The following is a 27,830-nucleotide window of genomic DNA, read 5'->3' on the forward strand; positions in this document are numbered from 1 at the left end:
TTCATATATAACAGTGCATGATTTATTTAATAAGGAAAATTTAGGTATGTCATAAAAGAATAAAATATACATAGATACTATAGGGTGAGTGAAACTTAATATAAAATCAATGTGTTGTTTCCTATTTTATAACTTTGCTCTCAAAGAATTATATTACCATACAGTATGTTTCTAACTGGAAGAACTGCATATCATCACAGGTAAGTTTCAAAAAAAAATGCAACATTTCCAATACTGTGTTACCTAGTTCTAAAGATTAGTAATGCAAACACTGAAAAACCATTCACATAAATAACAGGAGCACCAAGAGTTTTGTTATGAACTGTCTTGAAAATTATGTCCCTCCATTCTTTGAACGACTTCAGAATAATGTGCTACATAAATATGCCATTCTCACAGCAATCTATTATCAAAAGTTACTGTCTTTAAAGGTCTGTCACCTGAAAAAAAAATCACAGTTCATCTTTGGATTTTTTTAAAATAAAGAATTACAAATCATCTGAGTTACAAGGACTTTCTAACTAAGTCACCTCTACTTATCCACCCCCAGCCAATGCACCATGGGAAGAATGGGAGTGGGTGAAAGGTGTCCATTTCTTCTGTAAAATAAAAGTCAGGAAATTGTGAAAAGTGTGGCAAGAAAGAGGATCTATCAACTAAAAACAATACCTTGTTAGGAAGACCAGTTTTAGAAAACTAGAGTACACAAAGGTGGAAATTTATCACCTCCAAACTCTGTCATGTAGCCCTTGGGAAGTTTTCACGAATGTATGATGCTGAAAGTACCCTAGTTTGAAGGCTACTGGCTTAGGCTGTTCTACTGAGGCTTTCTGCTACTGCTTGCTAATTGGTTTCCTAGTAACAGTAACTCTCATCTGAGATGATGCCAAGTTCATCAATGGTCACTAAAGGAATATGGAACTGCAAGCTTTAGCTTAGTAATATTCCATGAGATGGAATAAACTATGAAAAGGGGAAGGAGCGATGGCACTCTTTTCTGTTATATTTTTTAGGCTTACTCATCTGTAAAATCAGTTAGAGGACAGATGAAGCTCCGCTCTCAATAACGCAAATGAGAAAGCAAGAGTTGTCATCCGTGTCATCATTCTCAGTGGTCATATCTATAGTCAGGGAGGTGGCCCCACCACCTGGAGGATTCACAGGCCTTGTGTGTGGAACCTTCCTTTCTTTGTGTAACACAAAAAGATATCTCAAAATTCATCTTGAATTTTTAAATCAGAGAAAAATAAATAAAACCCAGAGGGGACGGAATCACCAGTGCAACTATTAATTGATATCACTTACTGTTATCTTGAGATGAAATTTGAAGAAATTAGTTTAAAATCCACTCTGGCAGATATGTGTGTCTCTAAATTTGGAACTTTCATTTAAGAACTTATTAAAAAGAAATAATTAACTAATTTAAAGCCTGCCATGGAGAAAGGAGCCTTCCTGGATCTTAAAAAAAAAGAAAGAAAGAAACCCACAAAATTTCCCAAGGGAATTCCTTAGCCAATCCTAGTGCCTTAAATTGCCCTGGGTGGGAGGGGTATACCAGCCAGGGCCACCCTGTGGTAGGGAACATTATTCTTGGCAAAGACATGCTTACAAGAGGGGGCCAGTGGGAGCTAAAACCAGCCCATCCACCCTCCAAGCCATGTACCCTGGCTGGAGGAGGCATCCGTGATGAGGTGGCAACAAGTTTTATTGCTGTTGTCTTAATTTACACAATGACTCTCCTCTTCCTCTGTGGTTGCCCCTGTGGTACCTGTTTCTTTCCAGCTGAATGGATTAGACACAGGTGTCCCATTAAATGGCAGAAAGGAAGATGAAAGAACTTGGAACGAATAACACATGTCATATTGGTAAAAGATTGCTGTTCTTATTTTGATGTTTCACTCAGAAAGGCAATTAAGGCTGTCGCAGAGGTTACTGAGTCATCAGGTCATAGGTGAACCATACATTCAATCCAGCCCTTCCCTGCCTGCCCTCCACATGTGACCAAGGATCTAGTTTCCTCCATTATCCACTGTCCTTTTTTTTCTTTCTAACACCTATTCACCACCCTTCACCCCACCCCCTCCCAATTACTTGGAGTAGTAGTGTACCCAGCATTGCAGTCAGAGCTGGAGAATATTTATGTAGCTAGGAATAGTCACATGACTCAGGTCTCTCAATGAGATTTAACTGGAATTCTTTGGGAAACCTCTTTAAAGATGCTAACTCAGCTAGCATGGAGAAAGCAATGGCACCCCACTCTAGTACTCTTGCCTGGAAGGTCCCATGGATGGAGGAGTCTGGTGGGCTGCAGTCCATGGGGTCGCTGGGAGTTGGACACGACTGAGTGACTTTACTTTGACTTTTTGCTTTCATGCATTGGAGAAGGAAATGGCAACCCACTCCAGTATTCTTGCCTGGAGAATCCCAGGGATGGAGGAGCCTGGTGGGCTGCCATCTATGGGGTCGCACAGAGTCGGACACGACTGAAGACTTAGCAGCAGCAGCAGCAGCAGCTAGCATGAACCTGCTTTATTCCCTTTCTTTGAGTTTCCCTTTTCTTGCCTAAAATTCCATATGCTGACTGGATCCAAAATGACTACCTGGAAAATCAGGGTGACCTTAAGGATGAAGCCACTCATTAAGGAAGGCAGATCAATCAGACAAGATATCTGGACTATTAATGACATCATGGCACTACCACACCAGCTCTGGACGGCCTGCCTACCGACATTACACTTTTATTTTTTTCCAGATGTATTACCAGCTTGTGGGATCTTAGTTTTCCAATTAGGGACTGAATCCTCACCCTCTGCAGTGAAAGCTCAGAGTCCTAACCACTGGACCACCAGGAATTCCACTACACTTTCTTTTAAACAAGAAATAAAAGAAAACCCTAAGCAGTTCCAGTCACTCTTTTTTTTTTTTTTTTTTTTTCTGGTTTCCATTACTATCAACATCACCGGGAGAAATACCAACAACCTGAGATGAGCAGATGATGCTACTCTAATGACAGAAAGTGAAGAGGAATTTAAAAGCCTCTTGATGCAGGTGAAAGAGGAGAGTGAAAAAGCTGGCTTAAAACTCAACATTCAAAAAAGTAAGATCATGGCATCTGGTCCCATCATTTCATGGCAAATAGAATGGGGAAAAGTGGAAACTGGCAGATTTTATTTTGGGGGGCTCTAATATCATTGCGGACAGTGACAGCACCCATGAAATTAAAAGACACTTGCTCCTTGGAAGGAAAGTTATGACAAACCTAGACAGCATACTAAAAAGCAGAGATATCACTTTGCCAACAAAGGTCCGCATAGTCATGGCTTTTTCAGCAGTCATGCACAGATGTGAGAGTTGGACTATAAAAAAGGGTGAGCACCAATGAATTGATGCTTTTGAATTGTGGTGCTGGAGAAGGCTCTTGAGAATCCCTTGCACAGGAAGGAAATCAAACCAGTCAATCCTAAAGGAAATCAACCCTAAATATTCATTGGAAAGATATTCATTGGTGTCGAAGCTGAAGCTCCAATTCTTTGACCACCTGATGCGAAGAGCTGACTCTTCGGGAAAGACCCTGATGCTGGGAAGGATTAGGGGCAAGAGGAGAAGGCGCAACAGAGGATGAGATGGTTGGATAGCATCACTGACTCAATGGACATGAGTTTGAGCAAACTCCAGGAGTTGGTGATGGACAGGGAAGCCTGACGTGCTGCAGTCCATGGGATCGCAAAAAGTCGGACATGACTGAGCAACTGAACTGAACTGAATGCAATTTCCAACAGTATATCAGGTACAGAAAGGCTCAGCTGTGTAGAGGCTCTTCTTAGTTTATAAAGAAATTATCTTCTTTCTCATGACTTCGTTTTTAAATAGGAAAGTTGAGAAGATAGCTCACAGCTATGAAAAGCAGAGACCAGGGACACTTCAGCCCATGACTAACCTACACTCTCCACTGCAAAGGAGTGATCCGCAGAAACCAAGGCAGAGACAATGCACACAGGCAAGGGTGTGTCTGGCCCTAAATGCTCGTGCCCAGGATAGGCTTCCTGAGCTTTGACAAGAGTTTGCGGGACAAGCAAACAGAAAGCAAAAGAAACAAGAAAGCATATGCATTAGGGGTTATTCCATGACAAGTGGTGGAGGCATGAGGGAAAGAGGCTGAGAAGATGCAACAGAATGGAGACCAAAATGGTCCAGGCTCAGTGCCAGGAAGAAGGGTGTGATACAGAAGGCAATTTCTAGGCTTCAGATCTGATGGTCATGTATCCGAATTACCTAGGGACAGAATCACAGAACAGTCCTTGCTGACCGGCAATCAAGGCCACATGGGCTCAGTAAAGAATTGCAGTCATGAGAAGAAGCCAGTGAGCAGGAATTTGTAGCAAAATAGGAGAAGGAAATGGCAACCCACTCCAGTGTTCTTGCCTGGAGAATCCCAGGGACGGGGGAGCCTGGTGGGCTGCCGTCTATGGGGTTGCATAGAGTCGGACACCACTGAAGCGACTTAGCAGCAGCAGCAGCAGCAGCAAGTGGGTAGGATGTGGAGAACCAGGGTTGACAAAACTGGCTGGAGATGCCAAGAAATGCTGAGTCAGCCCAAACACTCCACCTTCCTAGGCTCCATTCAGCCTCAGGCCTTCTTCAGCTTCCTGGCCCCACACAGCCACCTGGCCACCAGGCCCAGAAGCTTCCCACAGAGCCACATGGTGCCCAGGGTGACCACCAGAAGGAACAAGAAGACGTCCAGTAGGTACTGCTCATACCACGGCTGCTGGAAGGCATGGGGCTTGAGGTGGGCTGCACCCCCTGTCTGGAGGATGTGGTCGATCCAGCCCACCAGCCGCTGGGCAGGGGTCAGGGGCTGCGAGCGTCTGATGATGCTGGTGGCCTCTGCAGCAGATTTGTACCTGTCATCAGAGACAGAGGGGAGTTGTTAACTCAAGTGGTCTCAGAATTCTTAGAGATCTTGTATCACACACACATGCACACACACACTTTCTACCATAGGCACAAAAGACTTCCTTTTAAGGAAAAGTTGTTGACCTGGCCTTACCATTGTCTAGTTGGGTCTCTTTTAAAAGTTCAAACAAATATATGCATGCAAAGATCCATGCTTGGTGCTGGAAGTGCTAAACTACAAAAAAGTGACTACGTCTATAAGGACTAGTCTCTCCCACAAGGAGGTTCATGATATATACTAAAGAAACCATTATATTTATTGAGTGTCTACTTTGTGCTGGTGTGTGGGCTAGATAATACATATGACTCTGAGAACCACAGTCCAGGAAGACACCTGCATTTCCCTGCTTCTTTCAAAGCATCATGTTGACCAGCACTGGCTTCATGGGCTGTAAGCCTGCCTATTTCCAGAGGGATTCACCTTAAAGTGAAGTCGCTCAGTCGTATCTGATTCTTTGCGACCCGTGGACTGTACCCACCAAACTCCTCCGTCCACGGGATTCTCCAGGCAAGAATACTGGAGTGGGTTGCCATTCACCCTTAAATCAGCCTTATTGCTTAGTCACTAAGTCAGGTCTGACTTTTTGTGACCCCATGGACCGCTGCCTGCCAGGCTCTTCTGTCCATCCATGGGATTTCCTGCAAGAATACTAGAGTGGGTTGCCACTTCCTTCTCCAGGAGATTTTTTCCAACCCAGGGATCTAACCTGGGTCTCCCTGGGGTTGAACCTGGGTCTCCTACATTGCAGGCAGATTCTTTACCACTGAGCCACCTGCTGCTGCTGCTGCTGCTGCTAAGTCGCTTCAGTCGTGTCGGACTCTGTGCGACCCGATAGACAGCAGCCCACCAGGCTCCCCTGTCCCTAGGATTCTCCAGGAAAGAACACTGGAGTGGGTTGCCATTTCCTTCTCCAATGCATGAAAGTGAAAAGTGAAAGTGAAGTCACTCAGTCATGTCCAATTCTTAGCGACCCCATGGACTGCAGCCTACCAGGCTCCTCTGTCCATGGGATTTTCCAGGCAAGAGTACTGGACTGGGTGGCCATTGCCTTCTCCACTGAGCCACCTAGGAAGCCCTTTTAAATCAGGGCTTGATTTAATTGTCTGCTGTCACCTTCTTAAAATCCTTACACATTATGACAAGGGGCTCCACATTTCCATTTCACATAAGGGCACATGAATTCTGTGGCCACCCCTGATGTCCAATGTCTGTGGACCATCCCAGCCCAGATGACTGCTTCATAGGGCTGATGGATCATGCACATTTGGGTCTAAGTCTTTGAAAATATAATGAAACTTACAAATCCATACATCAGGAAATGAACATTTTAAACACATAAGATACGAAATATATATAAAGTTTCTGGGTTATCTGATCCCCAGAGTTTAACAACTTTGCTGGGGTTGGCATCACATGTGATGTGGTTATTATTCAGTCATCTAACAAAACTACTTACAGGTCTCCTATGTGCCATAATGTTGTACAGTAATGCAAAGTCTTGAGATACGCTTCAAGTGTGTGTCCCTGAAGCTGAAAGTTTTTCAGTCTTTCTTCATTATAAGAAAGAAAATATTTTTTTTTCTCCTCACACATGAGATTATTGCACTGGTTGGAAAGTTTCTTAAGAGATGAATGGATCCCTTTGTATTGATTCACTTCACAGAAATACATTCAGACTTACTTTGTGGCAGACCCTGAGCTGGACCCTGAGGACATAGCAAGAGACTCATGGTGTTATGCTGGAAGAGTTTACTCTCTATCTTCTTGTGTGGGGTGCATGCATGCATGGAAGGTCACTTCAGGCGTGTCTGACTCTTTTAAACCCATGGACTGTAGCCCAGCAGGCTACTCTGTCCATGGAATTCTCCAGGCAAGAATACTTGAGTGGGTTGCTATGCTCTCCTCCAGAGGATCTTCCTGACCTAGGGATCAAACCCAAATCTCTTATATCTCCTGCATTGGCGGGTGGGTTCTTTTTCACTATCGCCACCTGAGAAGCCCTTCATGTAGGGACAGGCAATAAATTAAAACATAAAGAAATGAGGTGATCACAGATTCTGACATACATCAAGAAAAAAATTATGTGTTACGATTGGGGTGGAAAAAAGAGGAAGCTTTGAGACTATCAGAGAAAGGTCTCTCTGAGCAGCTGACATTGGGATGAGACCTCAATGTCATGAAGGAGCCAGTCTTGTGAAGAGAAGGGAAGGAGTGTTCTAGGGAGAAGCACAGGCAAGGGGCCTGAGGTGGGGAACAGTGTAGGATACCGGGAATAGAAAGGCAACCTCCTGCCTCAGTTGGAATTCTACTACAAGCACCTCCACAATAGAAGACTTCTCAAAGACAGACTGTGTCAATAGTTCCAGTTCCTCACAGCTAGAAGGTAGAAAACCAACATCTAACCTAAATTGCCTTAGTCTTCTTCTCAGAGGAAATAAGTCAGCTATTACCATCATACACATATGATTTCATGTCCTGGAAGTTTCAGCTTTTACTGCAAAAAGACCCACATGGTGCCCATCATGGTTTATGTCTTCACTCATCATAAGCAACCACAAGCCCAGAGAACTGCACACCTCTTGTCCTCTATGACTTGCTTCATCTTCAGAGCCAGTGTCTCAGCCTTGATCTGCTTTAATTGGATAGAGACACCGAACTTTTTGGCTTTAACTCGGAGCAGGTTTTCATGTTGGTTTCCAAAGAGGGGAATCCCCACCATGGGCACACCATGTTGGATGGCCTCCATGATACTATTCATCCCACCATGGCTGACAAAGAGGCGGATGCAAGGGTGCCCTGTTGTAAATAAGAAAGAAAGCAGGACATCTCAGGATGAAAGTTTTCAGGACAACAAGGAAAGCAGAAAAGGCAGAAGAAGATACCAATGGGAACTCAAGGAGTGTTGGAGCCATTGTAAAGATGATTTTGCTTGCTACACATTCAAGGATTTCAAACCTTGCCTTTGTAGAGACTCCTTAACTCGGTCATAACTGGGGGAAGACTCAGAACCCAGGGAATTCTATAGAGATTAGTGCTAGTGCTAATCAAGGCAACTATCCCATCTATCCATCCATCCATCCAACATTCCATCTATTCTTCTCTCTATCCCCTCAAGTCTCTTCTTCTCTCATCTGTTTTCTCTTTATGTTTCCCTATGTCTATCTTTGTCTTGCTTCTTTTCCTTGAGAAAACCTCTCTCACCCACCAAATAATAGCCCTCTCCTATAAATTCCTGGCACATTCATTGACATTGCAAGTCATATAACACTCATAAAACTTATACAGTATGTATTGTGCTCTTTAAATATATAAGAAACCTCCCTGAAATAAGAGACTGGACTCTGCCCATCAGTATTTGCAGTTTTAGCCTTTGCATCCCATCCTTATGTAGCAATAACTAAAGTGATTATTGATAATGAAGAGTTCATCTCAGCCTGTGCTGGTCTACTGGGATGCACATCAGAGCTTCCTCATTTCTTCTTTGAAATGAGAATCATGTCCCACACCCAAGATATAAAGAAATACATTTGCAGACATAGAAATAATGTTTTTTTTCAATTCTACAGATTACTTTATTATGATCTTGGTTATAAGCCTCTGATCCAGTCAGTGGCTATGGCAGTGAGTGGTGTCTAAGAAGCAGTGCTAGCCATAGAGATACCCCATTGGGGGTGAGGAAATTCTCTGGTATCAGAAACTCAGTGTGTCAAGTAACTGGCTAGGTGGTTGCTCAGCTTGGGACTCAGATATATTGGCATCAATGTTGTGAATCTATGAATTGCTTAGACCTTAGTAGCTAAGGAAGATATCTCTGTGTGTGTGTGTGTGTGTGTGTGTGTGTGTGTATGTGAATGTGTAAGGGAACATAAGTGAACAGGTGCTCTTGAAGCCACTGAAGACAGTGGCAGTGTATCTCCTGGTATGTGTTCTCAGAGTTCACAGATTGTTTAGGATTATTTTGTGGTGATCTTGTTCAAGACCAAAGGAATTAGGTGAACGTGACTTCAGTGGTTTCAAACATGAGGTCTGAGATAGAAAAGAATGAAGGGCAGATAGCTGTTTTGGCATCTGAGCTCATTATAGCCTGATTCCCCAAGGGCTCCAACTCACTGCTCCATTCCTGTCATCTAAAGACTTACCTTGTGCTGATGAAATAATCCAGCTAGAGATCAGAAGCCCAATGATCCCCAAGACATGTAAATGAGAAGAAAAAAGCAATCCTGGCAGTCCTTACCCAGAAGGTCATTCTGAGGAAGCCAGTGCACAATTTTCACATTTGGGGCCAATTTGATGTCTTTGGGCCAATGAGAAGGATTATACTTCCATATCACCCCTTGAGGGAGATGAGCAAAGGCAGCATTCATCTCTTTGAGAACCTCCTGGGACCGAATGAAACTCACCATGGACCCCAGGCTTACAAGGACAAAACCAGAGTCTCCAAATTTGGTGATGAAATTCTCAAATTCCTAGAGAGAAATAAGGAAGGAAAGAGAAGAAAAATGTTCACAAAAGACTAGATGGTCATGAAATGAAGTCGGTTATTCACTGAACACACTCTCCTGTCCTTCTTGGAGTTCATTGTCCTGAGACAGCTCAGCACTCTCAATTGTGCTCATGCCCACTGTGTTGGTGGGAACATCTTTCATTTTTGAAACCCTGACCCTACTGTCAAGGCAATCATGGATACTCTACTCATTGTAGGTCCGTGAAGATATGGCCGCTTGGGTGTTTTCCAAAGCCGGACCAGAAGTGGAATGTAAGGAAGAACCTCATAGGGAGTCAGGGTCCAGCAGAGGGAGGTGGGCTATCTGGAGGGTAGATGGAGAAGCTGAGAAGAAATGGAGGCAGAATGGGGAGGTGTCTGCCCACCCATACCCCATCCACCATTCCTCTGATATCCCATGATGTTCTTAGTCACTGATTTTTGCAGTTTATCTCCTATCTCAGTGATTCACCCACATGACTGCACATTATATTCACATGGGAAGATTTTTTAAAAGTAGCAATGCCACATCAAGTCTCAGACCTCAGCAGTTCTTTTCTTCAAATCCCCGAGGCATTTCTGAAAAACTGTTCTGATCTAATGCTGTCATCTTGATTTTAACATGTTTTGTCAATTCTTCCAAATATTTCTTTGGACCCTGACTCTCTCTGGATTTCTTGTGGCTCCCCCAACCCCAGATCCTAGTTGTTATTGCTCAGTCTCTCAGTTGTGCCTGACTCTTTTCGACCCCATGGACTGCAGCATACCAGCCTTCCCTGTCCTTCACCATCTCCCAGAGTTTGCTCAAACACATGTCCATTGACTTGGTGATGCCATCCAACCACCTCATCCATCTCATCCAGCTCCTAGACCTTCACCCTATTGGGCTGATTTCATTTAGCATAACATTGCCTGATCTATTGCTTCAGAGGACCACTTTGACAACAGTTTTGTCATTCTGTTATAATTAAAAAGCAATGTAAAATCATTATATAAAAACTGGAAAAAAAACTGGAAAATGCAAAGGAGAAAAATTTTTGAAAAAGTTACTGTTATCTCACAATCCTTCCTCCCATCAAACTCCTGCTTAACAATTCCCTTCTGTGGTCTTGTGGCCAGGGCTGACCCATCCTCCTATCCAGTGAAACTTCCTGCAGTCTGGCCTGGGCATCTTTGTGCAACTGCATCTTCCTCTTTCTGGTCCAGCTGGTGTCATCCAGGGAACCCAGAGACATCTCACTTCATCTTCCCACTTTGGGCCTCCTGTTCTCTCTACCTGGGAACATCTTCCCTCCCAGCTTCATTCCTAAAAAATTCTTCCACCGACTCAAAACCCACATAGCCCAAGTATCATTCCCCAACTCTTCCTGCTCACCTGATACAAGTTCAGTAGGGGATGGATAGATAGCTTCATTCCTGAAAGGCCCAGGCCAAATCAGGACTCTCTCTGGCTTTAAAATGAATGACAGTGGGACAGCCACTTATACCACCAGAGGTCTGTCCCCTTCTATAAAGATGGAGGTCATGGGACTTCCCTGGTGGTCCAGCAGTTAAGAATCCACCTTGCAATACAGGGGACATGGGTTCAATTCCTGGTCAGGAAACTAAGATTCCACATGCTGCAGAGCAACTAACCCACACTCTGCAACTACTGATCCCGAGTGCTTTGGAGCCTGTGTGCCACAACTAGAGAGTCTGTGTGCCACAAAGAAAGATCCTACATGATGCAGTGAAGATCCTGCATGCTGCAACTAAGACCCAACTCAGCCAAATAAAGAAACAAATATTCAAATTAAAAAAAATTAAAATGGAGGTCATCATACCTCCTTCTAGGTGGCAAGAGATTATATAAGATAAATTCCATAAAATTGCAAGCCTGTGCTGTTAGATGATAAGCAACTCATTCATCTTAAAGTGTTAGTCACTCAGTCATGCCCGACTCTTTGTGACCCCATGGACTGTAGCCTGACAGGCTCTTCTGTCCTTGGAATTTTCCAGGCAAGAATACTGGAGCGGGTTACCATTTCCTTCTCCAGAGATTGAAGCCGGGTCTCCTGCATTGCAAGCAAATTCTTTACCATCTGGTCTTAACTCCCCTCCATTTTGAAAACTTGTACAGCAGTGGTTCTGAGTCGATGCAGTCAGACTGATTGGGCAGCTTTTATAACTTACACTTCCCAGGCTTAACCCCACATCAATCAAATCAGGAGGTGTAGGCAGAGTTAGGGACCAGGGCACTACTGTCTCAGGATGCTGGCAACGAAGCCTGCATTCTCACTATCAGTCCCACACACCACCTCTGTAAGTCTTGCTGTTTTGTGTTTCCATGTGAGTAACTCATCCCCTTCATGATTCTTGCATGTGACAGATGCTCACTACATGCTTACAGAAAACATGAGCATAGAAAATTAAAATGGAAACTTCAAGTTACTAAAAGTCTTTTTCTACCAGCGCCAGGACTAAGGTGAGGCAAGAGAAGACCTTGGGTATAGTATTTAAGGAGGTCAATCGCAGGGTTGTATAAGTCTTAACTCTGTACTTTCATGATACTGAAAGTGAGTCTTTCCTTTCAAAGGGTCCCCTGGAGCCTCACTTGCCTCACCTTATGCACTCCCAGGATCCCAGTGACAGGGTGGCTACCAGCTCTGCACTGAGGACTTCTGCATGGGTCCTCACCCTCAGCATTTACTTACTTGTGGTACTGGTTTAACAGGTTTGGACATTAAACCTCCAATACACACAGTGTTGGGAAGCAGGGGCCGAGCAAAATCAAAGGCAAAGTCGGTGTTAACAAACCACAGCTCTGCTTTTGTTAGAAGATGAGACAAAACTGGCCTAGAGTCGTCCGGGAAATGCTCCTTGATGGTGTCATCATATGCAGACTGGATTTTCCACTGCTTCTTGAAGAACTCAAAGAACATCAGGAAGTTCTTTACTCGGCCCCAGAAGTCCATCTGGTCCGTTAACAAGGAGTAGAACACTGGCACATAAGACAGAGGGCTTGGTAGCCCAAAGTCCACGGTGCCCAGTGCGGAAGGGAGAATGGCCACAAATGGCTTCCCAAGCTTCTCAGCAACCAAGAAAGGACAGTAGTCAAACATTTCCACTATCACCAGGTCGAAGTTCTCATTCTTTAAAGACTTCATGACATCCTTTCTCCTTAGCAAATGACTGCAGTGATGCCCTAGTAGTTTCATAATATTTAAAAAGTGTTCAAATTTGCATCTGCAAGAAAAATAAATAAATGATAAATATTTGTTGAAAGTGTTTATATCACAATACATAAAAGAACCTTGGTCCATCAACAGATGAATGGATAAAGAAGATATGGTATACATATACAGTGGAATATTACTCAGCTATAAAAAAAGAATGAAATAATGTCATTTGCAGCTACACGTATGGAACTTGAGATTATCACACTAAATGAAGTAAGTCAGAGAGAGAAAGACAAATACCATATGACATCATTTTATATGTAATCTTAGAAAATAATGCAAATGAGCCTATTTATAAACCAGAAATAGACTCACAGACATAGAAAACAAACATGGCTACCAAAAGGGGAAGGTATAAATTGGGAATTTGGGATTAACATATACACACTCGCTTGCTCGCTAAGTTGCTTCAGTCATATCCGACTCTGTGCAACCCTATGGACTGAGCTGTAGCTCCTCCGTCCATGGGATTCTCCAGACAAGAATACTGGAGTGGGTTGCCATTTCCTTCTCCCATATGCACACTACTATATATAAAGTAGATAACCAACAAAGATCTACTGTAGAGCACAGGGAACTATATTCAATATCTTGTAATAACTTATAATGGAAAATAATCTGAAAAAGAATACGTGTGTGTGTGTGCAAGCATGCTAAGTCATTTCAGTCATGTCTGAATCTTTGTGACCCTACGACTGTAGCTGGCTAGGCTCCCCTGTTCATGGGATTCTCCAGGCAAGAATACTGGAGTGGGTTGCCATGCCCTCCCACAGGGGAGCTTTCCCAACCCAGGGACTGAACCCAAGTCTCCTGCAACTCCTGCATTACAGGCAGATTCTTTACCACTGAGCCACTGGGGAAACCTGTAAATGTGTGTAGGGCTCAGATGGTAAAACGTCTCAGATGGAAAATCCCAAGGACAGAGGAGCCTGGTAGGCTACAGTACATGGGGTCACAAAGAGTAGGACACGACTGAGCGACTTCACTTCCTTACTTACTTATACATATATATACAGATATACATGTGTATATATATATGAAGTGAATCACTTTGCTGTGCACCTGAAACACTGTAAATGAACTATATTTCAATTTTTAAAAAAGGATCTTGGGAATTCCCTGGTGGTCCAGTGGTTAAGAATCTGCCTTCCAGTGCAGGGGACTTGGGTTTGACCCCTGGTCAGGGAACTAAGAGCTCACATACTGTGGAGCAACTAAGCCTTCATGCCACAGCTACAGAAAAGCCCTCACACCACAGCAAAGACCCAGTGCAGCAAAAATTTTAAAAGTTGAATTAAAAAATCTTGGGCTACAAAGAAAATATTCCAGGTAAGTAAGCCCACACCCAGCAGCAGCCATCCCACTCCACCACCGTCCATACACGTTCCCTCAGTCAGTCCAGGCAGATGTTCTGCTCTTGAGAGTGTTCCGTTCCATCCCCTACTCCCTTTCCTCACTGCTACAAATCCCTAGCACTCTCCATGACACTTCTCAGACAGTAATTCCTGAAGTCCTTTGGCATAGATGAATTATGTTAATGGAAAAGGAATTCCCATCATTGGGACTTCTGCTCTGGGAGGCTTCTTTGACTACAGCAGGGCTCACAGGTCTCTTTCTACTTGATGAATTCTGTGACACTGTCCTTAATCTTTACTTACATACTGAACCTTTATGAGTGGTTTCTTTGTTTACTCAGCAAAACTGTGGGAATCACTTGATGACACAATCCCATAAATATTGACAATACACACTATTTTTTAAAATCACTGTGTATTCACATATGACAGATTTCCTCATCCAAGAGGTTATCAGATCATACTAGAACTCAAAATCTCAGTTAAAAATGGAAATTCTATCTTTCTATGTCCACAGTAAACAAAGGGGAAAAGTCTGGTTTTGAAACACATGATTAGCCTTTCCAGTTCACTGCAGGCTAAGGGAGCCAGAGAAGAAAAGCTTACTGACATGTAATTAAGACATCACCTATGGGGCTATCCTAGGAAGCTATCTTCTTGCCATGCTTTCCCACCACTGCCTAAACAGATTACGATTCTGTTTCCTCTTTGTACAATACAAAGGGAAGTAGGATATCCATCTACACTGAGATACCAGAGGTAACAAGTGCAAGGCCTTGAGACATCAGAAGCTTCCTGACTGCATGGACGACCAAGAGAATTGGTACCTTGGCATAGTTATAATTGTCTGCCACTGCACCACTCTGCCTCAGATAGAGATTTCCCAGAGATAAAGAAGTCATTAGCAATATGCAGATCTCTGTCTGATCTTTAGGGTTAACTTCAAGTCACAACAATGGAAGTGATTGGCTCACATCATCTTCTACTGTGTATTTTTTAAGATATAACAAAGGAGTGGTTACCAAAACTTTTGGATAACTTTAGTAATGTTATAAAAATTCCTAGAATGTAATTCATTAGTCATAATTAAAATTAAACTAACAAATAGGAAAAATATCAAGAATGCCTGGTTACTTATATCTGTCCTCAAAATATTAAAGTAGGGAGGAATAGACAAAGCATATACTTAAAATATATAACTAACACCACAAGATGATATAAACTAAGTATCAGTTGAGTAGATTAGATCAGATCTATACCAGAGGGCTTCCCTGGTGGCTCAGACGGTAAAGAATCTGCCTGCAATGCGGGAGACCCAGGTTCTATCCCTGGGTCAGGAAAATCCCCTGGAGAAGGAGATGGTAACCCACTCCAGTATTCCTGCCTAGAAAATCCCATGGATGGAGGAACTTGGCAGGCTACAGTGCATGGGGTCACAAAGAGCAGACACTACTGACCGATTAATGCACATACCAGAGGGACCATGGTCATCCAGTCTGAGTGAGGAAAAGAGGTTTTATGGAAATAGTCAGATTTGAGCAGTAGCTTGATTAGTAAATAGATTTTCAAGAATAAAATAGGGGAAGAGTCCTCTGTAATTAACCAAGATAGGCATGGATTTCTGTCTTTCCCCTTTAACATTAAAAGTAAGGAGTTATGTGTTCCTTTTCATGTCAGATGAAGCAAAAAGAGTCAGCTTCACGTCTTATTTTGCACAAGGTTGACTGCTTTTTAAAAGGACTTTACATGGCCAGATGCTAACTCCTACAAAAGCACTGTTTAAAAGACTTCTCCATTAATAAAAACATATGAGGAGAAAATGAAAAAATAAATAAAAATGTATCTTTAATGTCCCTACCAACAGTGAGAGGTTGAGATACATATACTTCTGTGTTGGGGAAATTATAGACAAAGATTGTAAGTGAAGTATTATAAGGAAATCCCAGAAGAAACTATCTACCTCCCACTTGCTACAGGAATGTATGTGTGTGTGTGTGTGTGTGTGTGTGTGTGTAATACCTTCATGCTTATAGCAGAAGAAAGGACAGAGCAAGGAAAAGCCTTGAGTGGCTGGAATGGGTGATGTACTGTGAAACACCTATTTACCCGAATATCAGTATCATTCATCCATATCTCCGTCCCTCTGTCCATCCATCCAACCATCCTTTATCACATCCTCACTCTAAGCATCTATCCATTCACTTATATTACCAAAATTGTGACTCTTTAAAAAGTAGGGACATTACTTTGTCAACAAAGGTCCATCTAGTGAAAGCTATGGTTTTTCCAGTAATCATGTATGGATGTGAGAATTGGACTATAAAGAAAGATGAGGACCGAAGAATTGATGCTTTTGAACTGTGGTGATGGAGAAGACTCTTGAGAGTCCCTTGGACTGCAAGGAGATCCAACCAGTCCATCCTAAAGGAAATCAGTCCTGAATATTCATTGGAAGGACAGATGTTGAAGCTGAAACTCCAATACTTTGGCCACCTGATACGAAGAGCTGACTCATTTGAGAAGACCCTGATGCCAGGAATGATTGAAGGTGGGGGGAGAATGGGGATAACAGAGGATGAGATGGTTGGATGGCATCACTGACTTGATAGACATGAGTTTGAGCAAGCTCCAGGAGTTGGTGATGGACAGGGAAGCCTGGCGTACTGCAGTCCATGTGGTCACAAAGAGTGAGACACGACTGAGCAACTGAACTCAACTGAACTGTGACTCTTTAGTTTGAATAATTAAAAAAATTACCTGCCCCCAAAATTTTTCTCCATAAAGGAATGAAAAGACCTCTTAAATTCTTCATTACAGTCTTCAGGCAGAAACCAGTTAAAAACTTTGTATGATTTCTCCTCCTCTTTAAAACCTACAAAAACATCAATGGGTTAAACACACTAAATGTGTCACACAACATGTATTAACATTAGCATGATGATACTAACATTTGATTGTATCTTTGAATTATTTTTATGATGTTCAGTTGGTTTCTCATTCAATCTTGTATACTGAAAGTATTTCTTGAGGACCTTGCAACAATTTAGGAATGCTCTTTAGTTTAAAGTTATGGAAACTTCCATTTAAAGCTTTAAGTAAATGTATCGCTGTCTGTCTCATTTTACTGCTGAGAAAACAAAGTTAATTAGTTTAAGATAATGTGTCAAGATTGGTTCCAGAGTCTCTGCTCATTCTGTTTTAGAAAAATTCATCTTCATGATTTAAAGTGATATATCCAAATAGTTTTGTGATTCAGTAGTCTTCTGTACTTCTACTTACTAACTTGGTTTCTCCCCCCATTACCCAGGTATAATCAAAAGTCTGAGTTCGTTTCTGATGTTTGATGCTGGTGGGCTTCCGTCCCTATCTCCATTTCCGGGGCAAACTGGTTAGAAAGGTGCATGCTCCCTCTCGTGGCCCTAAGTGGAAGTTTCAAACCATGCAAGTCAGGTCAATGAGGGGTAATCCTCACCACATACCACCCCGCCCCCCCACTCACAATAAAAACTCAAGCTAATCATCCCTCCGTACACTGGATGGACATTTTTCAGGTACTTGGGAACCTGTCCCATTCTTTCAAAAAGGCCTTATTTTTGAGTAATAAATCTTTCACACTCTCTTAATGCTTGCATGCCTACATCAGTCATGACATCTAACTAAATTGTAAGATTTGGGAACAGATAATGCACAGTCCCACACATTACAGCTTCCATACTCAGTAAAATGACTGACTTTATCCAAGGATCTACTGGAAAATACTTAGCAGTCATAGATTTGGCTAATATGTTCTGCTTAGTACCTCTTTAAGCAGACCCTCGCCTATAGTTTGCCTCCTTGTGGCTCAGCTGGTAAAGAATCCACCTGCAAGGCAGGAGACCTGAGTTCCATCCCTGAGTTGGGAAGATTCCCTGGAGAAGGGAAAGGCTACCCACTCCAGTATTCTGGCCTAGGGAATTCCATGGACTGTATAGTCCATGGGGTCGCAAAGAGTCGGACAGGACTAAGCGACTTTCACTTTCACTTACTTTCACTGGAAAAGGCACAATATAGCTCTGACTGGTTGTCAATGGATACTTCAACAGCTCTACCAGTGGCCACAATCTTTGATGGCAAAACATTAACTACATCCAACTTCCCCTAGGATCATAGGTATTACATTACATTGAGGATATCCTCCTCCAAGGTGATTTGTTCCACACACTCATTCAAGACAGAAATGTTCTCAAAGCAGCTCACACAAAGGGATGCGCCATCGCCCCCACACAAAGCTCAAGACCCCGTGAAAGTGAAAGTGTTTAGTCACTCAGTTGTGTCCTACTCTTTGCAACTCCGTGGACTATAGCCCACCAGACTCCTCTGTCCATGGAATTCTCCAGGCAGGAATACTGGACTGGGTTGCCATTCCCTTCTCCAGGGGATCTTCCTGACCTGGGGATTGAACCCAGGACTCCTGCATTACAGGCAGACTCTTTGCTGTCTGTGCCACCAGGAATGCCCCCAACGCCACCCCATACCTAAGTTACATTTCTCAGAAGGATTTGGTTGGTCTAAAACTTTTCTATCACTCACATGGTAAAGAAACAACTAATGATACCACAATATTTCAATGGCTCCAACATCTTTTAGGCCTTTTTACATTCTGTAGACACATATTTCTAATTTATATGTTTTACTTAAGTTCATGTGTGCTTAAAATCAGCCCACTTCGGATAGAGGCCCAAATAAGAAAAGGTCTAGGACTTCCCTGATGCTCCAGGGGCTAAGAATCCACCTGCCAATGCAGGGGACACAGGTTTGGTCCCTGGTCCAGGAAGATTCCATGTGCCACAGGGCAACTCAGCTGGTGTTCCACAACTACTGAAGCCTGTGTGCCCTAGAGTCAGTGCTCAGCAACAACAGAAGCCACCACAGTGAAAAGCCTGCACACAGCAATGAAGAACAGCTCCAGCTTGCTACAACTAGAGAAAGCCCATGGGCAGCTCTAGAATCCATCCAAATTATAATACAATGGCCACTGCAATTAGTGGCCCTCAAAGTTGGCTTTAGCAAACTACTCTCCTGCCTTTAGGAGGGATCTAACCTCCTATGATGACTGAAATAGCTTCCTAGGGCTGCTGTAAAATTCACTGCAAACCTAGAGGCAAAAAACAACATTTATTATCTTATAGTGTAGAAATCCAAAATGGGCCTTATTGGAGTAAAAGCAAGACATGGGCAGGCTTGCATTCTTCCTGGAGACTTAAGTGGGCAATCTTTTTCTTGCCTCTTCCAGCTTTCAGTGGCTGCCTGCATTCCCGGACTCATAGCCTCCTTCCAATTGGCAATTATATCACTCTGACTTTTCCTTCCTCTATCACATTCTTTCTGTTACTCTCTTGTTAATTTCTTTCATTTAGAAGAACTCTAGTAATCACACTGACCCCACCTGGATAGTCTAAGATAATCTCCCCATCTCAAGACCCTTATGTTAATCACATCTGCGAAGTCCCTTTACCACGTAAGGTAGCATATTCACTGGTTCCAAGAATTAGAACAGGGATACCTTTAGGGGGACACAGTCTGCCTATTATATCCTGTTCTCTGCACCTCAAAACTCAAGTATATTGCACAGACAAAATGTATTCACCCCATCCCAGCATTCCAAAAAGTCTTTAAACTGTTATATCATCAATCCATAGTTCAAAATTTCATCTAAATATCATTAGCTCAAATGTCCCAAATTATAGCATCCAAATAATTTAATAAGTATGGGTGAGAATCAGGGTATGATCCATCCAGAGGTAGAATTTATATCTGTGGACCTATGAAATTAGGGAACAGGTTTTCTGCTTCCAAGAAACAGTAACAGGGCAGATATAAGACATGGGTTGCTGATCTTTATTAATCTAGGTGCAACAATTTGGAAGGGAAACATCAGTCACTGGTCATAAGAAACTTTGACATCCAAGTGGGCTAACAGTATTAGATTTCAAGAACTGGAAACAATTTTCTGTGATCTGAAACTCAACCCTGTGAGACTGAAGTTCTAACTTCTAATTCTTCACCCTCAGAATTCTCCTTTGTTCTCCATAAAATATCATGAGTTTTCAGCTGAATAGTTTATCAGCTTGTTTCTTCCTCTGTGGGAGTTCAAAGGCTTCATTTCCTCTCATCCTTTCCCTGTCTCTTTCATCCCATACTAGCCATGTTTCTTATGATATAAAAATCTCAAGTATTGTGGATCTCCTGGTTATGTCATGGGAGTTACCTCCATTAGACAAGAGGCTGCTCCACAAATCTTTAAAAATATCCTCATCTCCACTTTTGGCTTCTGCCAATGTGTCTGAGGGCTTCCTTGATGGCTTAGATGGTAAAGAATCTGCCTGCAATGTGGGAGACCTGGGTTCAATCCCTGGGTTGGGAAGATCCCCTGGAGGAGGGCATGGCAACTCACTTCAATATTCTTGCCTGGAGAAGCCCCAAGGACAGAGGAGCCTGGTGGGCTACAATCCATGGGGTCGCAAAGAGCTGGACATGACTGAGCAACTAAGCACAGCACACAACATGTCTGAAGGGATCCATGAGTCACACGCCTCATCTTCAAGAAGCTCTCTGTGAGGATTTCGGAGATCAAGATGGTGGAATAGGAGGATGCTGAGCTTACCTCCCATGATGAACACATCAAAGATACATCTAGTGGTGGAGCAAGTTTCACTCAAAGCAAACAGAAGACTGGCAGAAAGACTTCTACAACCACGGCTATAAGGGAAGACCACATGGAGCCACGTAGGAAGGAAGGAGAAGCAATTGAGTCAAGACCCACTCCTCCAAACAGGGGACACAGAAGAGGAGTGGGATATCACAGTCTTGGAAATCCTCCATAGGGGTGAAGGGCTCCAGCCACATATTGGGCAACCCAAGCCTAGAGTCCAAAGCAGGAAGATGAATCCCATTAGCTGGTTTTAAAACCAGTGGAAATTATCAAAGCCTGTAAGAGACCAAGATTCCTGAAAAGTGAGCATACACACTTACTCCCAGGAACAAAGCAGAGGAAGCAGATGAGCATAAAACGTGACAATGCTTGGGGACCTGGCTGGTTTCCTGAAACCACCCCAGTGTGCACCGTGGCCCACACTAGGCACCTGTTCCAAACCATCTTGCCCCAGTGCCGTCGCCACTAGAATGAAGGCTGCTGTCGTCAAGAAGTATGACAAGCAGAACTTCAAGCAGAACTTAGTGAGAACGAAGCTTCCTCAGACACAGTCCTGCATCTGAACAGAGCAAAGCAGCCATTGCTGGCGTGCAGGGAGGCAGTCCTCATTAGTAGATTTTTTTAAATCTGCATTTCCACTAACAGTCTGTCAAGGCAATCTAGGCTTTCTCTTTCATACGCCTCAATATTCTTTAGCCTCCATCAGTGACCCAATTGTGACTGCACACACTGATTGCAGCACGTGAATCCACACATGTGAGTATCAGGGATCTTTGCTTCTTTAGTGCCACTGATGTTATTTTTTTCACTAAAGTTTTTAATAAATAAGAAAGATGGTTAAGTATGTTCAAATTAGGAGTTAGTAAGTGGTTCATATATTTCAATGCACTGAGGTGAGCACCAGGTCAGAAATAATAACATAATCATGTATTTTCCTGATTTGCAGATACCTAGCCTAGCTCTACTAATGAAGTGAAGAATGAAAATGCTGTTTCAAAGCCTCAGGAATGCCCATGATTAGGGAATATTGAAATAAATCCTAGACATTTAAACCTGAAACCTAAAAATAAAACTGAATGGATCCATAAACTCCCTAAATTGTTTGTAGACTTTAATGCACATATGTTTATTAAAGGGGTAGAATGTAATTTCAGTAGTTTCCCAAAGTTTGTGCAAAACTTATTTTTAATCTAAAATTTTGAATTAAATTAAAAAGAAATAAAGTTAACAATGGAAAGGTCTTCTGCTTTTGTGATTACATGGAAGGGCATTTACACTAACTTTAGTGAGGTTCTGTCTTAGGTGTGTCCCCTTCAACATCTCACCTAGACTCTATAAATAGCTTTTACCGCTCTCTCTGTTTTGATTTTAGATCTCATACAAGTCATTCTCCATAAAGGAGTCAGGTAAATTTTCTAAAAATACATATCTTAACTCTGTAGCTCCCAAATGTTTCACAAGTTTGAAGATCAAGGTCAAAAATATAAAATAAAATACATTTTGATTTAAATTAATTTAAATTTTTAATTAGGTTAAATTATAATTTTTAAAATTAAGTATTAATACACTATACCTATTTCATCAGATCTGCTGTCAAAAAAAGTGCAAAAGGATATACATATAAAAGATGTTCACTGAAAAATATAGAACTTAATCTAGAAAGTGATTAAAGTAGATTTAGATAGAGACTCAGATATTTGTACACCAAAGTTCATGACAGCATTATTCACATGTCCAAAAGGTGAAAACAATAGACATATCCATCAACAGATGAATAGATAAACAAAATACGGTATAGACATTCCGTGGAATGTTATTCAATCTTAAAAAAGAAGAAAATGCTGATACATACTCCAACATGAATGAACCTAAAAGATATTATGCTACGTGAAATACACAAGATACAAAAGGACAGTATTGTGTGATTTCACCTATATCGAGTATCTAGAATAGTCAAATTATTAGAGAAGTGAAGTAGAAATGTTTACCAGGGGCTGGGGAAATGGGTAATGAACGGTTATTTTTAATTGGTACAGAGTTCTAGTTTGTGATGATAAACAAATTTATGGAGGTGGATGGCAGAGACAGTTGCACAACCAGGAATGTACTGATGTCACTAAATCTCACTAATGTCACTAAACTCTACACAAAAACAGTTATAGTGGTCAATTTCATGTTCTGTATACTTACCACAATTAAAAAAATAAATGCCAACAGAAAAAGAATTATTTTAATACATGTTTGAACAATTGCAAAGCCTGAAGTCACCTTCTAAGTTTTATCATTTCTCATGATTTTGTTCTTTAGTGATTCCACTTAATACTGGATTTTCTGTTTTTAAATCAAGTCTGAGCAATACTTTAGATTGAGCAATCCAGAGTTTAAAGTCCTAAATCCACCCAACACTGTTATTAACCTGTCATGTAACTGTGAGAGAACCATTGAAGTTCTCAGGGTTGCTATTCCCTTTTCTGTCAACAGAGAGGAGTTGCTAAAATATAGGAGCCCATGGACGGAGGAGCCTGGTAGGCTGCAGTCCATGGGGTCGCTAGAGTCAGACACGACTGAGTGACTTCACTTTCACTTTTCACTTTCATACATTGGAGAAGGAAATGGCAACGCACTCCAGTGTTCTTGCCTGGAGAATCCCAGGGACAGGGAAGCCTGGTGGGCTGCCATCCGTGGGGTTGCACAGAGTCAGACACGACTGAAGCGACTTAGCAGCAGCAGCAGCAGAAGCTCATTAGAGCTAAATTCTTTGGATTTAGGCCTCTTCTGTGTCAACATGCACAAATTCATGGGCAGTCACTGATTCTCAAGAAAACAAGATCACCTTAACGGTAGAGTCTGATCTTAGCTGCATAAATAAGGAACCCCTTGAGAAAGCTTCCTTAAATTTCAGATAAGTCATCTATGCCATAGAAAAAGAAAAGTGATCTTTACCTATTAGAAATCTTATATGTCAGTAACACATCTGTTCAACAGGTTTTCAAGCCAAGTTATAAAGTGGTATCAAAAAGTCTGCAAACAATAAATGCTGCAGAGGGTGTGGAGAAAAAGGAACCCTCTTACACTGTTGGTGGGAATGCAAACTAGTACAGCCACTACGGAGAACAGTGTGGAGATTCCTTAAAAAACTGGAAATAGAACTGCCATATGACCCAGCAATCCCACTGCTGGGCATAAACACCGAGGAAACCAGAATTGAAAGAGACATGTGTACCCCAATGTTCACTGTGGCACTGCTTACAATAGCCAGGATGTGGAAGCAACCTAGATGTCCATCAGCAGACGAATGGATAAGAAAGCTGTGGTACGTATACACAATGGAATATTACTCAGCTATTAAAATGAATGCATTTGAATCAGTTCTAATGAGGTGGATGAAACTGAAGTCTATTATACAGAGCGAAGTAAGTCAGAAAGAAAAATACCAGTACAATATATTAACACATATATATGGAATTTAGAAAGATGGTTATGATGACCCTATATGCGAGACAGCAAAAGAGACACAAATGTAAAGAACAGACTTTTGGACTGTGGGAGAAGGCGAGGGTGGGATGATCTGAGAGAATAGCATTGAAACATGTATATATCATCTGTGAAATAGATCATCAGTCCAGGTTAAATGCATGATACAGGGTGCTCAATGCTGGTGCACTGGGATGACCCTGAGGGATGGGATGGGGAGGGAAGTGGGAGTGGGGTTCAGGATGGGGAACACATGTACACCCATGGCTGATTCATGTGAATGTATGGCAAAAACCACCACAATATTGTAAAGTAATTAGCCTCCAATTAAAAAAAAAGTAGTATTTACCAACATGGTTTGTGGGAATGTGTGGAGGGTTTGCTTGAGATGCAGAAGTCAGGTAAGGGAGGACGGGGCTTCCCAGGTGGTGCTACTGGTAAAGAACCTGCCTTCCAATGCAGGAGATAAAAGAGATGTGGGTTCAATCCCTGGATCGGAAAGATCCTGTAGAGTAGGAAATGGCAACCCATTCCAGTATTCTTACCTGGAGGATCCCATAGACAGAGGAGCCTGACAGGCTACAGTCCATGGGGTCACAAAGAATCAGACACAACTGAAGTGACTTAACACAAGGGAAGAGTACATAAGACCACAGAACATGGAGTTTCATGCTCATGCTAAGTTGCTTCAGTCGTGTCTGACTCTTTGCGATCCCATGGACTGTTGCCCGCCAGGCTCCTCTGACCACGGACTTTTCCAGGCAAGAATATTTGAGTGGTTTGCCATTTCCTACTCCAGGGGATCATCCCAACCCAGGAATCAAACCCACATCTCTTATATCTCCTGCATTGTCGGGCGGGTTGTTTACCACTGAGCCATCTGGGAAGCCCATACAGAGTCCTGGTGAACAGAGCCAAGAAGCTTTCCTATAGCTTACATAGACACACACACACACACACACTTTTCCTTCTTTTAATCCAATTAGATTTAAAGAAACTATCTGAAAAGCCCTTCTATGCAAAAAGCATTAGTTTCTTTCCAGGAATATAGGAAATCAAGGATTAGTGGGGAAAATTTTTTTTTAATATTTAATGGGTAAAGGTACCTGGTAGCAATAAATTTCCCTTTTGGAGAAGCATGGTGACATTATGACCATGATCTTGAAGAATCTGAGAGATCTGATGCATCAGTAGAAAATGGCTTCCACCTAGGAACAAAGCGCAAGTTCATTCTTATCATGATGAGAGTCGAGATTCTACAATTGATGGGCTGATAAATCCAGGAGAGGAGGGGTAGGGAAGCAGAGAGGTGATTGGGAGTGGAGGAAATGAGTGTCATCAGTCATCTCTCCATCTCATTCTGAGTATGTCCAACTTTCCCCCAACCCCTTTCCCCCCCAACCCCGCCCCCCAGAGCCTGCTGGCCCAGCTCCTTGACAAGTGGCAAACCTCCATCAGAGATTTCCTCTTGTGACTCTGGTCTCCATGTCAGTGTGATAAGCTTCTCAGTGCTTAGGTCCTAAGGAGTTCCTGATCTTAAGGTACACACTGCCTTTTAGCCAGGGGCATAGGAAGACACCATATCCTGAAGAAATAACTGCACTGGTAGAAATCTTGGCACAGTGCCATGCATGTGAATGTGAAGAGTTCCTAATGGACAATCCATCAGAGCTCTTTCTGGGATTCTTCTCTTTGGAAATGTATGCTGGAGTAGGAGCGAGAACTATGGGAGTTTGAATGTGAGTCCAGGAAGCAACCACTGCAGCAGAGGGATGTGCAGCCATCAGTTAGAGTCAAAGTGGTTGAGATTTGAATATAATTAGCAGGAAGTTTCTCAGTGGAGGCCTAAATGTTTCACACCCATCAGGACTTGGGGTGGACTTGTGGGATAACTGTGGGATGGCCTGCAGAATCTTATATGCATGAGAGACTGGAACACTGTCCATCCAAGGACAGTCTTGGTATCCTAAGGAAAGAGAAGTTTAATCCCTGGGAGAGGTTCGAGCTCCATCACACTAAGTTCTTCTCTTAGAACCTGCACCAATACAGGGACCCTGCTTGAATCTAAGGGGCTCAGCAGTAGAGAAAGCCAATCAGAAGAGGAGTTAGTGGCACATGGCAAATGTTTGGAGACTAAGGTTAGAAGGACACGGTGCTAGATTAATAGTGTGAACCTATTTCTCAATTTTTTTTAAACACAAACTTGTACAGTCTGACATAACAGGAAATGATAAGTACAAATCTCCCACACCTCTTGCCCACGTGTTAATCCCTAGACCTGGGAGAAAGGGCAAGATGAAGGGCAACCACACACGCGCCCATTCATGGAGGGTCCTGGGGAGCCCCAGTGCATTCTGGGCTTCCAGCCCCTCACAAACCACACCAGCTCCCTCCCAGAGTCCAAGGCTAGAGAAGAGTGTACTCTTAGTGGGGTGAGAAAGCTGTCTTGCATTATCATTACAAACAACCAATAAGAAAAAAGATTTCAAATAGAGACAAAGAGTGATTTTTAAAACTCCCCACTGAAAAATGAGTGACAATGGAAGCTTGAAGAAGATGGTCCAGGGATAGGAACTCTTGGGTAGATATCTGGTATGTTCCATTAGGAGCTTCTGTTTGCTCTTGCAATAGATGCCTCGCTTTCCTGACCCTTAATTTCCTGCTCAGGAAAACCTAGTGGGAACTCAATTAGATAATTTATGGTTCTTTCCAGCTCAAAGATTCTCAGTGAAATAATAAAGCCCACTGTGGGTTAAAATGAAGTCTTAGGAAACCCCCATCTGTGATTACCCCTGTATCCTGATATATTCCTCTGGGTAAAACACTCCATTCTTCTAATTATCGTTGTAATATGTTCTCTGCTCCACCCTGGCTCTCATGCAGCCTCAGAAAATTCTTAATATTACTGCTGCCCTCAGGGGCCCCTTTCCTTCCCCTCTACACACGCCCCCCACACACACACACACACACGCCCACCTCCCTGCAAACCACTAGTTAGCCACAGTCCTTACTGTGTGTCCTCCAGATGTTTAGTGAGAGCCTCTGAATATCCAGCTCACGCCCTGGAGGAGGCAGCCCTGGGCCTCCTGCACTGGGCTGGATCTCAAACTTCTAGTCCCAGCCCCATACCTGACCCACATGGATGGCTCCTACCTCTTCATCACCCAGCCAGGGTAAAAAACCTGCCTCGGACTGGAAAAATATGTGACTCTCTCACCAAGGGCTGTTTGCCTGTCTCTGGATCTTCAGTCAAGCACTTACCCACCAGGGACACAGTTAGGATTTTGGCAGCCTCTGAAAACAGGAGCCCAGGCAGTATAAATCCAAATAGAAGCAGTGCCTGCTGCCCTGCCATCCTGGCTCCTGTAGAGGCTACAGAGCCGAGCCCTGTGCCCTCGCACCCAGACCTGGAGTACACGCAGGCAGGGAAGGAAAGGCGCTGGCTGGGAGCTTGGTGAGAGATGAGGTATCCCTTTTTCTTCCTTTCTGTTGGTCACCTCTTGCTCTCTGACCTCTCCTCCCTCTGTGAGTAAACCATTAGCCTGTCCTCACCCTCCCTAACCTTGGCCAGCAGAAGGAGGGGTTAGTGAGCTAATCCAGTGCTGTCCACATCATCTCCACCCTCCCTGCCAGGAAAACACTCTGAACCAGT

At 42.8% G+C, this 27,830-nt stretch overlaps 1 protein-coding gene across 2 annotated transcripts; it reads right to left on the reverse strand.

Moving 5' to 3' along the window:
- LOC147350223 (UDP-glycosyltransferase 3A1) lies at nt 1–27,785 on the reverse strand. 2 transcript variants are annotated; one of them, XM_086361411.1, is made up of 7 exons: nt 27,440–27,785; nt 25,285–25,386; nt 16,771–16,885; nt 12,134–12,665; nt 9,192–9,423; nt 7,534–7,753; nt 1–4,904 (listed from the first exon to the last, which is right to left on the reverse strand). In XM_086361411.1, the coding sequence occupies exons 1-7, from the start codon at nt 27,531–27,533 to the stop codon at nt 4,628–4,630; spliced, it is 1,572 nt and encodes a 523-aa protein (XP_086217537.1). In that variant the 5' UTR covers nt 27,534–27,785; the 3' UTR covers nt 1–4,627. The 2 variants fall into 2 exon arrangements, with proteins under 2 accessions (XP_086217537.1, XP_086217538.1); XM_086361412.1 differs by lacking the exon at nt 7,534–7,753 and having other exon boundaries at nt 4,647–4,904; nt 9,358–9,423; nt 27,440–27,782.
- Between the last annotated feature and the right edge of the window lie 45 nt (nt 27,786–27,830).

The sequence above is a fragment of the Bos grunniens genome, chromosome 20, assembly GCF_055505025.1.
Source record: "Bos grunniens cultivar Pamir isolate PY7600 chromosome 20, Bosgru_T2T1.0, whole genome shotgun sequence".
Lineage (NCBI taxonomy): Eukaryota > Metazoa > Chordata > Mammalia > Artiodactyla > Bovidae > Bos > Bos grunniens.